At 42.0% G+C, this 12503-nt stretch overlaps 1 protein-coding gene across 1 annotated transcript; it reads right to left on the minus strand.

Moving 5' to 3' along the window:
* Positions 1–727: 727 nt before the first annotated feature.
* Positions 728–5566, minus strand: LOC142172583 (uncharacterized). The gene is made up of 6 exons (XM_075236236.1): positions 5476–5566; positions 4764–5107; positions 3894–4306; positions 3622–3785; positions 3229–3420; positions 728–861 (listed from the first exon to the last, which is right to left on the minus strand). The coding sequence occupies exons 1-6, from the start codon at positions 5564–5566 to the stop codon at positions 728–730; spliced, it is 1338 nt and encodes a 445-aa protein (XP_075092337.1).
* Between the last annotated feature and the right edge of the window lie 6937 nt (positions 5567–12503).

The raw sequence follows: 12503 nt of genomic DNA on the forward strand, positions 1-12503 counted from the left end.
GTCCTTCCCAATGGTCACTTTATCCGCCCGAAACTTTGTTTCTTTCTTGACTTTTCCATCTACACTCAAGTTCTTCGACACCCGTACTGGCGGGCATAATCTAGTGACTAGGGAAGGGAAGAAGAAACCATATCGCAACACTGGACAATGGATAAACATCTCTTCGTGAATATTCTTGGCCATGTCAAAATCGTGGCCATTCATGAAGCACCAGATCAATGCAGCTCTGGGACCATTCACTTCAGTGGTGTTGAAAGAAGGGAAAAGGCAGCTATTGATGACATACAACCAACACTTCCCTTCAAAGGTGAATGCCGCCGAATGAAACTTCTTCCCAGGTATAATCCACACAACTTCCTTGTTGGGCACACATATTGTTTCAAAGAACAATTCCCACGTGGTGAATCATCTGTCATGGGCTTCATAGTAGTCCTCCGCCCCAGGGTCCTACCCGAACATGGGCAGCTAGTAAGCTTCTCCGAATGGCCTCAATAGATGCATCCACATTTTTCTTTCGCATCGTGCAAACATCGTTCACATGTTTTGGAAGGTTCACGTAAAACGCCCGCAAAACCATCAAATTAGCTTCATCCGGTTCTTCAAAGAAAATATCCCGCCCGCACTGGACCAATTCATTATACATGTTGGGACAGTCATATTGGAGAGACCCTATATCCATGTCCCTCTCCGGTATGGGCTTCTTGGCTGCCTTGTCAGCAAAACGGTCCTAAGCTGCGGCGAAGACAAACTTGTTACTATCATAAGGACGAGCAAGAGTTGAAGCGCGTGCTCTGGAGGATCCAACTTGGCCGCTGGATGAATCACCGGTGGTTCGGTGTTTCTTGGAAGGTGCCATACTACCTGAAATAAAGATCATCAGCACAAGAGATGTGAACCAAAGGCAGTTACTCAGACTTCATCCGCACAATTGGCCACACATTACAATCACGACTCACTATGGCATTTAAACAAACATTTGATGTGCACAATTCATCGGAACCCCCAAATAACAATTTGATAATCGCAACTCAACCACAAATAACCCAATGTCAACCGCACATGTCAAGAGACGCATCTACTATAGCCTCGACATACCCACCATGGTAACTAGAGCACAATACTAGAAGAAATCTACTACAAAATAAGAAGAAACTACTATATAACTAAGAACTCAAATAACCCAACAAGAATGTAAACAAGTGCACTTACCTGGTGGAGTTGTAAGTATGTTATGTGAGGGGAAGATGTTAGAAGAGAGAAGAGGATAGAGTGGGGGGGGATCCATAATGCGGGGGTAGAAGTGTCGGGGTTCTTTTGGAAAAGAGAAAAGGATTATGTGTTTTGATTTGTAAGGGAGGGTTTGGCGTAGGGGATCGGGTATTGGAATTAAGAGAAATGAGGTAGGTAATATCGGGTGGGTGGGGGGAGAACATTAGTAATTAGAATATTAGGAATTAAAGAAAAAGAGTAAATTAAAAAAAAATAATGCTAACTAAGCTTGCAGACAGCACTCCGTGCATGGTTGGTCCGTGGTCCAAGCGCGGCCGCACATGTGAGGCAGTGTGAAACCTGATATACGCGGCCCAAGCACGGTCAATCTGCGACCGTGGACGTTGCAATGTACGCGGCGCAGTGTGAAATGTAATATGCGCGGTCTGAGTGCGGTCTGAGCGCGACCGCAGACCTAACCTCCGAAATGTTTTTCTCTCTCGCTACTTTTTACCTATCTCCAGTTTGATCGCTTCAGCCCCTGGTGTACTTATCACTCGCCCAAACTCACCTGCAACTTGTTAGTACCTAAAATAAAATAAAATTCTAACTACACTAAAAATCACTACGAATTGGGTTGCCTCCCAACAAGCGCCTTAGTTAACATCGTGGAACGACGAATACAACCAATCGATGGGTTGCCTCCTATGAAGTGCCTGATTTAACATTGCTGCATTATGCTGATAAGTGTATTTGAAGTACGCTCAACATCGGAGGCTCGATCAAATGGGTCACTGACACTACCTTTGCTTCATCCATACCCACATAATGTTTTAATCTGTGCACATTGACTCGGAATGCGCGAGAGTCATTACTCACAGCAATCTCTACGACACCTGTGGGGTGAATTTCAACCGCACAAAAAGGCCCTGACCATCGTGATTTTAAATTGCCCGAAAATAACCTCAGTCGTGAGTTGTATAGCAATACCGTATCTCCGGGTTTAAAATTCCGCTCAATAATATTTCTATCATGTATCATCTTCATTTCTCTCCTTATATAATCTTGTGCTCTCAAAAGCATGATATCTGAACTCATCAAGCTCGTGCAAACCCGTTACTCTACTTTTTCCCGCAGCTTAAATATCAAGATTCAACTTCTCAACGCCCACCAAGCTCTATGCTCCAACTCTACCAGTAAATGACACATATTCCCAAACATTAACTTGTATGGGGACATGCCGATTAGAGTTTTGAAAGCGGTTCGATAAGCCCAAAGTGCATCATCTAACTTCCTCGCCCAATCTGTTCTAGTAGCATTCACAGTCTTAGTTAGCACACTCTTTATTTCTCTATTTGAGACTTCCACTTGCCCACTTGTTTGTGGATGATATGGGGTGTCCACCTTGTGGCGTACATCATACTTCTCCAACAACTTCGCAAAGGCTCGATTACAAAAGTGAGTACCTCCGTCACTGATTATTGCCCTTAGGGTGCCAAATCGGGTGAATATGTTCTTTCTCAAAAAAACAATCACCCCCTTTGCATCATTTGTAGGGAGTGCTGCAGCTTCCACCCATTTGGACACGTAGTCCATAGAGACAAGTATGTACTTGTTGCCATATGAGCTGATGAAAGGCCCCATGAAATCGATCCTCCATACATCAAACACTTCTACCTCCTGAATTGGGTTCATAAGCATCTCATGTCGGCGGGAAATATTCCTGGTTCGTTGGCATTCATCACACCCCTTTATCCATAAATGTGCATCTTTGAACAATGTTGGACAGTAGAAGCCCGACTCTAAGACTTTCACAGCTGTCCTTACTCCCCCCAAGTGCACCATATGGTGACACGTGACATGCCTACAAAATAGAAGACTAGTCTATCTCGGGGATACATCTCCGGATCATGTTATCAATACAAATTCTGAATAGATAAGGCTCATCCCAATAATAAATGCGACAATCACGAAATAACTTTTTCTTTTGAACAGAGGAAAGGTCATAAGGAACAATACCGCTCGCTAGGTAGTTTGCAATGTCTGCATACCATGGCGCTTCCTCAAGACTCGTGGCTAGTAGTTGTTCATCTGGGAAAGTTTCCAGAATCTCTTCTATCTCAACCTTTTTCTCAACTCCTTTCAGCCTAGATAAATGATCAGCTACTTGGTTCTCCGTTCCCTTTTGGTCACGGATTTCCAAATCAAATTCTTACAGCAGTAGCACCCATCGAATCAGGCACGATTTTGAATCCTTATTCTCGATTAAGTATCTGAGAGCAACATGGTTAGTATAAACAATTACCTTCGAGCCTCTCAGGTATGACCTAAACTTGTTAAATGCGAACACCACCGCCAACACCTCCTTCTCGGTCATAGTGTAATTTCGCTAGGATCCACTCAACGTTCTACTTGCATAGTATATTGGATGCATGATTTTATCTTTTCGCTGCCCAAGAACTGCTCCCATAACATAGTCACTCACATCACCCATCAGCTCAAATGGTTTCTCCCAGTTAGGGGAAACTATGATAAGGGCTCTTACCAGTATCTTATTTAATTCCTCAATAGCTACTCTACAGTCATCAGAAAACAGAAAAGGGTGATCTTTTTCAAGAAATTTACACAAGGGGTTAGCAGTTTTGGAAAAATCTTTTATAAATCTTCTATAGAAACGGGCGTGCCCAAGGAAACTTCTGATTGCTTTGACGGAAGTGGGTGGTAGAAGCTTTTCAATCACATCAACCTTTGCATAATCCACCTCCATACCTTTACTTGACACTAGGTACCCCAAGACTATACCTTCCTGTACCATGAAATGACACTTTTCCCAGTTGAGTACCAGATTAGTCTCAATACACCTTTTCAAAACTCTTCTCAAGTTCACAAGGCAATCATTGAATGAGTTCCCCACCACTGAGAAGTCATCCATGAAAACCTCCATTATCTCCTCTATCATATTTGTGAAGATGGTCATCATGCACCTTTGGAATGTGGCAGGTGCATTGCATAGGACAAACGGTATTCTTTGAAAGGCATAGATACCATAAGGGCAGGTGAACGGTATTTTCTCTCTATCCTTCAGGGCAATAGAAATCTGATTATACCCCGAGTACCCATCCAGAAAGCAAAAGTGAGACCTCCCTGCCAATCTATCTATCATCTGATCAATGAATGGCAGTGGGAAATTATCCTTCCTAGTAGCCAAGTTCAACTTTATGTAATCTATACAGATTCGCCAACATACGACTGTTCGTGTAGAGATCAATTCGTTCTTCTCATTTTTCACTGCCGTCATACCTCCCTTTTTTTGGTACACACTAAATTGGGCTAACCCAGGTGCAGTTAGAGATGGGGAATATGATTCCTGCATCTAACCACTTAATCACTTCGTTCTTCACCACTTCTTTCATGTTGGGGTTCAACCTTCTTTGATGTTCTCTGGAAGGTTTATGCCCATCTTCCAGTAAAATCTTATGTATACAGAAGGCCGGGATGATCCCCTTGATTTCTGTAATGATCCACCCAATTGTAGTCTTGCACTCAGTCAGTACCTGCAAAAGTTGTTCTGCCTGCACATCTACCAAACTAGATGAGATAATAATAGGTAAAGTTGAGTTAGGTCCTAAGAATGCATACCTAAGATGAGATGTCAGTGGTTTTAGTTCCAATTTTGGTGGATCTTCTATTGATGGCTCAGCTGGAGGAGTTTTTCTTTCTTCTAAATGAAAGGGCTCAAATTCTAGCTCCCTTCTCCAAAAACCTTGTCCTTCCAGAGCAAGCACCCACTTTGCCAAGTCTTCTCCATTGGCTTCATCTAAGTTCATGAGACAGGCTACTAGAGGGTCTTTAGTGTTCAATGTCTCATCTTCTTCCTCCAAACTTATATCCGCAACATCTATTAGAGAGCAATTAGAAAATTACTTGGTCTTCACATAGATTTCTGTACGTTGAATGTTATCTCTTTATCATTTAACCTCATTTTGAGCTCTCTAGTTTCATAGTCAATCAACGCTCTCCCAGTGGCCAGGAATGGTCTTCCCAAAATTATGAGAATTTCCTCGTCAACCCGACAGTCAAGGATGACAAAATCTGCTGGGAATACAAACTTCTATACCTGTACCAATACATCATCTAGAATCCTAGAGGGCCTCTTCACTGTCCGATTAGCCAACTGTAGTAACATAGATGTGGGTCTAGCTCTTCCAATGCCTAGCCTTTTGTAGATAGCCAGAAGCATAAGTTTTTTGCTTGCTCCCAAATCACCCAGTGCCTTAGCAAATGCATAGTTTCCTATTGTGCAAGGGATTGTGAAACTTACTGGGTCAGACAACTTCTCAGCTATGGGTCTCGTCATAACAGCACTGCAGATCTAAGTCAGCGTAACTGTGGCCAAGTCTTGAAAGTCGCACTTATGGGACATCAAGTCCATCATCATTTTTGCATAACCAGGCATCTCCTTTGAAGCATCAATCAATGGAATGTTTACCTGAATTTACTTCAAAATCTCCAAGAATTTCTTGTACTGCTCATCTTTTTGATATTGGCCAATCTCTGTATGAATGGTGGTCGAGGCTGCTTCTTCCCTATGATTTAATTCTTCTCTTGTTCAGGCACTATTTCTACTATTGGTTCAGGTGCAATCTCAGTCTCTTTCACAACATCTTCTTCTTTGTTGGTGTTCTCCTGTGCATGTTGTACCATCACCTTAGTTAACCCTGCTGAATCATCTATCTCAATGGGTACTGGTACCAATGTCTCAGTCGGTCTTCTTTCGTGAGCAATTTCTTGCTCCAGATCTAAGTCTCTACCATTTCGGAGACTCACTGCCATCAGCTGCTTCGGGCCCTACTCTTTTGGATTAATTTGGGTACCTACAAGTAACGTTCCATGGGGACGATTATTTAGGGCCATAAAAATCTATCCTAATTGGATCTCAATATTCTTTATTGCTGATTCATGTGAGTCTACTCTATCAGTTAGTTTTCCAGTGGACCCAATCACTTGTTGCATCATTCCCTCAAGTTTAGCAAACCCATCTTCGTGTCCCACAGTCTGTTGTTGTTGAGGTTGTTGATAAGTCTGCTGCTGATTTTGCTGGTTGTAACCCTGTTGCCTTTGGTAAGGCACTTTGACCGTGTGGTCGCATAGCCCCAAGGTTATTGTTGTTTTTGTACTTCTGCTGAGCTGGTCTATATTGTTGATTCTACTGACCCCAATTCTGACCACCTAGTCTCTGTCCCCCATATTTAGCCACATAATTCATGTTCTCCTGATATTGTTGGTTATCACCTTCAACACTCCACGAGCAGACATATGGTTGATTAATGCATGATGTACATAAACCCCTATTAGTTGCATCAACTATGTGTACCTGCTGCTTCTGGCCTGATTCATCAACCTTTTTGGTAAGAATGCTCATTTGTGTCAGTAGAGTGGCCATATTTTCAGCTATGGAGTTAGTCGGGTCTAAATCCACTAAGTGAACCACATGAGTGATTGGAGCATTTCTTGTCGTCCATCCTGAGTTTTGTGCCATCTTGTCCAGTAGGATCTTGCTTTCTCTGAATGTTTTGCTAAAAAATGCTCCACCTGCTGAAGCATGAACATTAGCTTTAAAGCTATCTGCTAAACCCATGTAAACCCTCTACCCTAATATTTGCTCCGAAATACCATGATGGGACACGTAACCAATAGACCCTTGAACCTCTCCCAAGTTTCTTGTAATGTCTTTGTTGGTTTCTGTCTGAAGCTCAATATCTCATCAATTTGTTGAGCAGTCTTGTTGGGTGGGTGAAATTTGTTCACAAATTGCTTGACTAATTCCTCCCAAATAGAGATAAAGTTTATGGGGAGTGAATTAAGCCAATTTTGAGCCGCTCCCGTCACTGAGAATGGAAACAACAACCGTCGTATTATTTCTGGTGTCACGTTATGCTGCCTCTACGTGGCACAAATTGACAGGAAATTGTTCAGATGTTGCTGAGGATCTTCAACGTATGAGTTAGAGAACAGTTCCTTGTTTTGTAACAAATTTAGCATGTTATTTGTGATTTGGAATGATTCTGCTTGTATCTGAGGGACTACAACTGCAGTAGCTAAGTTGTCAGTGGTGAGTTGCGCCCAATCATACAGTGTTGCTTCTAGCACAAGAGGTACAATATCCTGATTGTTTGGGTCATTCTCGTTGTTTCTATTGTTTAGATGACCGTCTTCCTTGTCTGGTTCGATTTGTTCTAATGAGTTCTGTTGTGGTTTACCTTTCTTGTTTGTGCGATTCAATGCCTTAAAAACTTTCTTAAGATCTGACAATGCTTAAAACAACTCACCAGTTCTTGAGGAGTTTCTAGGCATGCACCTGTAACACCCAAGGCTACAAACGTTAGAAGTTCAATGATCAATTTAAATTGAAGAAAATTGACTACACTAAGAATTTTTGCACTTCTTTTAACTGCAATTAATAACACCGTTAATTCCCCAACAACGACACCAAAATTTGATCACGCCCAACTATGCCTTATAAAAAGGACAAATCGATCGCTGCAAATATATTCCGGTTAATAAGTCTGGAGTCGAATCCCACAGGGAATTAACCTATCAATCACAACTATTGGACTTACACAAATTCACGTATTCAATATTTGGAGATATTTAAGTAATAGTTAGGATGTCTACTAACTAAATATTATGTAATAACAATGCAATACTTAAGAGCTAACTATGAATGGGTTGTAAACAAGAATTGGAATGATCTAAGGTTCCGATTTCCCCTATTGTCGGAATCCTTTCCATTATGTTTGCTATAAATTTGCCTAAGTCTTCTCTATCGATCATGAGAACTCTGACTGTCATAACTCTCTCCCGAGTAATTACAACAATATACTATACATATTCTCCTGAATTATGATAGCTAGCCTTGGTTACATCTCACTTAGATCGCACCCAAGGTTTTGTTATCCCTAATCCCACCTTTAAACCTTTCGTATTGATCACTCATATACATTAGGAGTGGTGTTGATCAATAACTACCTAAATATGCACTCTCTCCCGAGTAATATATACTAAATAGGCACAGTCGATTGAGGGCTCTTCAATCAACATCAATCACAATATAGTTGAACAGATATAGAAAATTATGGCAAATCTATATTAACATAACAAGAAATGCATCCTCCAAGAGGTTCCAACAAAACCCTAGATTAGGAGTTTAGCTATGCATAATCGTTTTCCTAATCATAACAACAGAATTCATCATCAATGATAGAAACAAGAGGAAGAAAGGTAAAAACTCTATGCCAAATCTTACGCCTTGCTTCTTGCCTGTTCTTTCCTTCAAATTCCCTTCAAAAGCCTCGATACCCCCTTCTTGGGTGAGCTGGGCTTCTTATAGATCTAGGAGGGTCGCCTCTGGAATTACAAAATACCCCTAAAATAAAATCTTCAAAGAGCCGTGCGTGGCCTGTCACGACCCTAAACCCGGACCTGGTCGTGATGGCGCCTATTGTGAAACAAGGCCAGCCGACACAAACCCCCAATAGTAATTAACAATTATTTAGTTCATAATTAAACCAGTAATAGGTGATAAATTTCAAGATAAAGTGAAATAAAATAATTTGTGGAAACAACACAGCCCAACATCGGGGTGTCACCAGTCATGAGCATCTAACATATGTCTAAAAATAGGAAAAGACTGAATAGTCTACTACAAATCCAGTACAAATGAAAATAAGGATAGGAAGGAGAAATACTGGGTTGTAAACAACGAGCAACTACCTAGTGGACTCCGAACAATCTACTAGAAGCTATCAACCCTCGCTAGCAGGACCCGAAGCTCCTGAATCTGCACACAGGGTGCAGGGAGTAATGTGAGTACGTCAACTCAGTGGGTAATAAAAGTAAAGGCAGTTGAGCGATAAAAAAGCATGTAAAACATAGCAAAATGCTACAAGGAGGCAGTATAAATCCAATACAATGCAATAAAACAGTGAAAACATGTACAAAACACCTTAGTTCAGAAGAAACCTTCTTAAAACATCTTTTAGCAGTTAAACAAGTGAAAGAAAAACAATGAGGAAAGATAGACACATAAAATTAGCCCCTCAGGCTATCTCACAATTACTCGTATCAGCCCCTCGGGCAATAACATGAAACAACATCAGCCCCTCGGGCTATATCACATCACATACTGGGTACCCGCGCTCACTGGGGGTATACAGACTCCGGGAGGGGCCCCTTACGGCCCAAGCGCAATATCAAGCCATCTCGTGGCATAATCAAATAGGCTCTAGGCCTCATATCAAGCCACCTTTTGGCGTACAACTCAGGCTCTCAACCTCATAATCATAAATCAGCACAATATTGTTGCGGCGTGCAACCCGATCCCATATTAATCTCACAACACAGGCCCTCAGCCCTACTTAGTCAGAAATCTCTAAAAGCCACTCGGGCACAGTAAAATATGATGTTCAGCTCAAAATATCATTTGAGATGTCAAAATAGAGTAAACATGGCTGAGTTATGAAAACAACATAATATGACATGACTGAGAGTAAGTATAAAGTCAAAACAGTGAGTAATTGTAGTAAAAATCCCCTAAGGGTCCAAAACAGTTAGCGCGAGGCCCAAATATGACATTCAGCCCAAACATGATGATAGCGAACAATTTTCAACCAAATACGTAGTAAAATAGTCATTCGGGACGGACTAAGTCACAATACCCAACAGTGCAGGACCCCACTCTTGTCATCTAGCGTGTGCTTCACCTCAATATAGCACAACGATGTAAAATTCGAGGTTTCATAACCTCAGGACAACATTTAAAATCATTACTCACCTTTATCCGATCCAAACTCTAGCCCGCGATGCCTTTGCCTCTTGAATTGGCCTCTGGATGCTCCAAATCTAACCAAAATCAGAGCAAAACCATCAAAATATGCTAAGGGAACAAAGCCCACTCGAAAGAAATCAAATTACAACAAGAATCCCGAAATTAACCAAACCCGACCCTCGGGCCTACATCTCGGAATCCGATAAAAATTGCATCAATAAACTCCTTATCCTCCCATGAGTTCATCCATATCAAAAGTACCAAAATCCGACCACAAATAACCCCTCAAATCCTTGCTCAAAGGTCTCCAATATCAAGCCCTAGTTTCCCAATTTTTAACCCTTAATTTCAATTAATTTCAAGCCAAATTAGTGAATTAACACCATAGAAACGAGTTTAGGGTCCAAAAACCTTACCTCTATGAAATTCCCTTGAAATAGCTCTTCAAATAGCTCCCTCAAGCTCAAACCCGTATGAAAATGGTGAAGAATAACTCAAAAATCGCAAAGGAAATCTTTTATACTTTCTGACCCAGGCTTTTCGCACCTATGGCCCATACACCGCATCTGCAGTTTTCACTTATGCCCCCATTTCCGCATCTGCGATGCAAAGCCCGCTCGCAGGTGCTCTTCCTTAACCGCTTCTGTGATTCCAGCTGATACTCTCCTTGGCCGCTTCTGTGGCTTGCTTCCGCATCTGCGGGGGTCGCACCTGCGGCCTCCCAACCGCAGAAGCGGTTATGACAGCAGTCCTAAAACTTCAGCTGCAACTCCCAACTCCTAACTTTCCGTTAACCATCCGAAATCACCTTGAGGCCCCCGGGACCTCAACCAAAAGTACAGACAAGTCATATACCACTATCCAAACTTATACCAATCTTCAAAACACCTCAAACAACATCGAATCAACCAAAATACATCGAATTCAAGCCTAAGGTTCCAAAAATCTTCCGAATTACACTTTTAATCAAAAAGTCTATCAAACCACATCCAAATGACCTGAAATTTTGCACACACATCCCAAATGACACCATGGAGCTACTACAACTTTCGAAATTCCATTCTGACCCCAATATCAAAATCTCACCTATCCACCGTAAACGCCAAAATTCCAATTTCGCCAATTCAAGCCTAAATCTACTACGGACCTCCAAAACACGTTCCGATCACATTCCTAAGTCTCAAATCATCTCCTGAAGCTATCCAAACCATCAAAATTCACATCCGATCCCTTTTTTATATAAGTCAACATCCAGTTGACTTTTCCAACTTAAACTTGCTCAAAAGAGACTAAGCGTCTCAAACCTTACCAAAACTAATCCGGATTCGAACCGACTAACCCGATACCACATAACACGGATAAACAAATCATAAAGAAGCAGAATTGGGAGAAACAAAGCGATAACTCATGAAACGATCGACTGGGTCGTTACATCCTCCCCCTCTTAAACAAACGTTCATTCTCGAACGGGTCAAGAAACATACCTGAAGCCTCAAATAGGTGAGGATATCTGCTCCGAATCTCCCACTCGGTCTCCTAGGTAGCCTCCTCCACGGGCCAACCTCTCCACTGCACTTTCACTAAAGCTATATCCTTTGATCTCAACTTTCGAACCTGACGCTCTAAAATAGACACTGGCTCCATATCATAAGTCAAATCACCATCTAACTAAACCATGCTGAAATACAGAACATGAGACAGAACCCCAATATACTTTCGGAGCATAGAAACATTAAATACCGGATGCACACTCGACAAGTTAGGTGGCAAAGCAAGCTCATAAGCCACCATGTAGGACACATCCCGAACCTTCCTGTCAGCATAACTCTTTTGTCTTGACTGCACTGTACGAAGCCTCTCTTGAATCACCTTCACCTTGTCTAAAACATCCTGCACCATGTCTGTACCCAATAGTCTAGCCTTACATGGCTCAAACCAACCAACTGGAGATCTATATCGCCGCCCATACAAAGCCTCATATGGAGCCATCTGAATACTCGACTGGTAACTGTTGTTATAAGCAAACTCTGCAAGCGGTAAAAACTGATCCCATGACCTTCCAAAATCAATGATACAAGCGTGCAACATGTCCTCCAAAATCTGAATAGTGCGCTCGGACTGCCCGTCCGTCTGAGGGTGAAAAGTTGTGCTCAACTCAACCTGAGTACACAACTCTCGTTGCACCGACCTCCAAAACTGTGAAGTAAATTAAGTGCCCCTATCTAAAATGATGGAAACTGGGACACCATGCAAATAAACAATCTCCCGCATAAAGATCTCTGCCAACCACTCTGAAGAATAGGTACTACATACAGGAAAGAAGTGCGCGGACTTGGTCAACCGATCCACAATCACCCAAATAGCATCAAACTTCTTCAATGTCCGTGGGAGCCCAACTACAAAGTCCATGGTGATCCGCTCCCACTTCCACTCTGGAATATCCATCTGCTGAAGCAAGCCACTCGGT

This window comes from Nicotiana tabacum, chromosome 18 (genome assembly GCF_000715075.1).
Source record: "Nicotiana tabacum cultivar K326 chromosome 18, ASM71507v2, whole genome shotgun sequence".
Lineage (NCBI taxonomy): Eukaryota > Viridiplantae > Streptophyta > Magnoliopsida > Solanales > Solanaceae > Nicotiana > Nicotiana tabacum.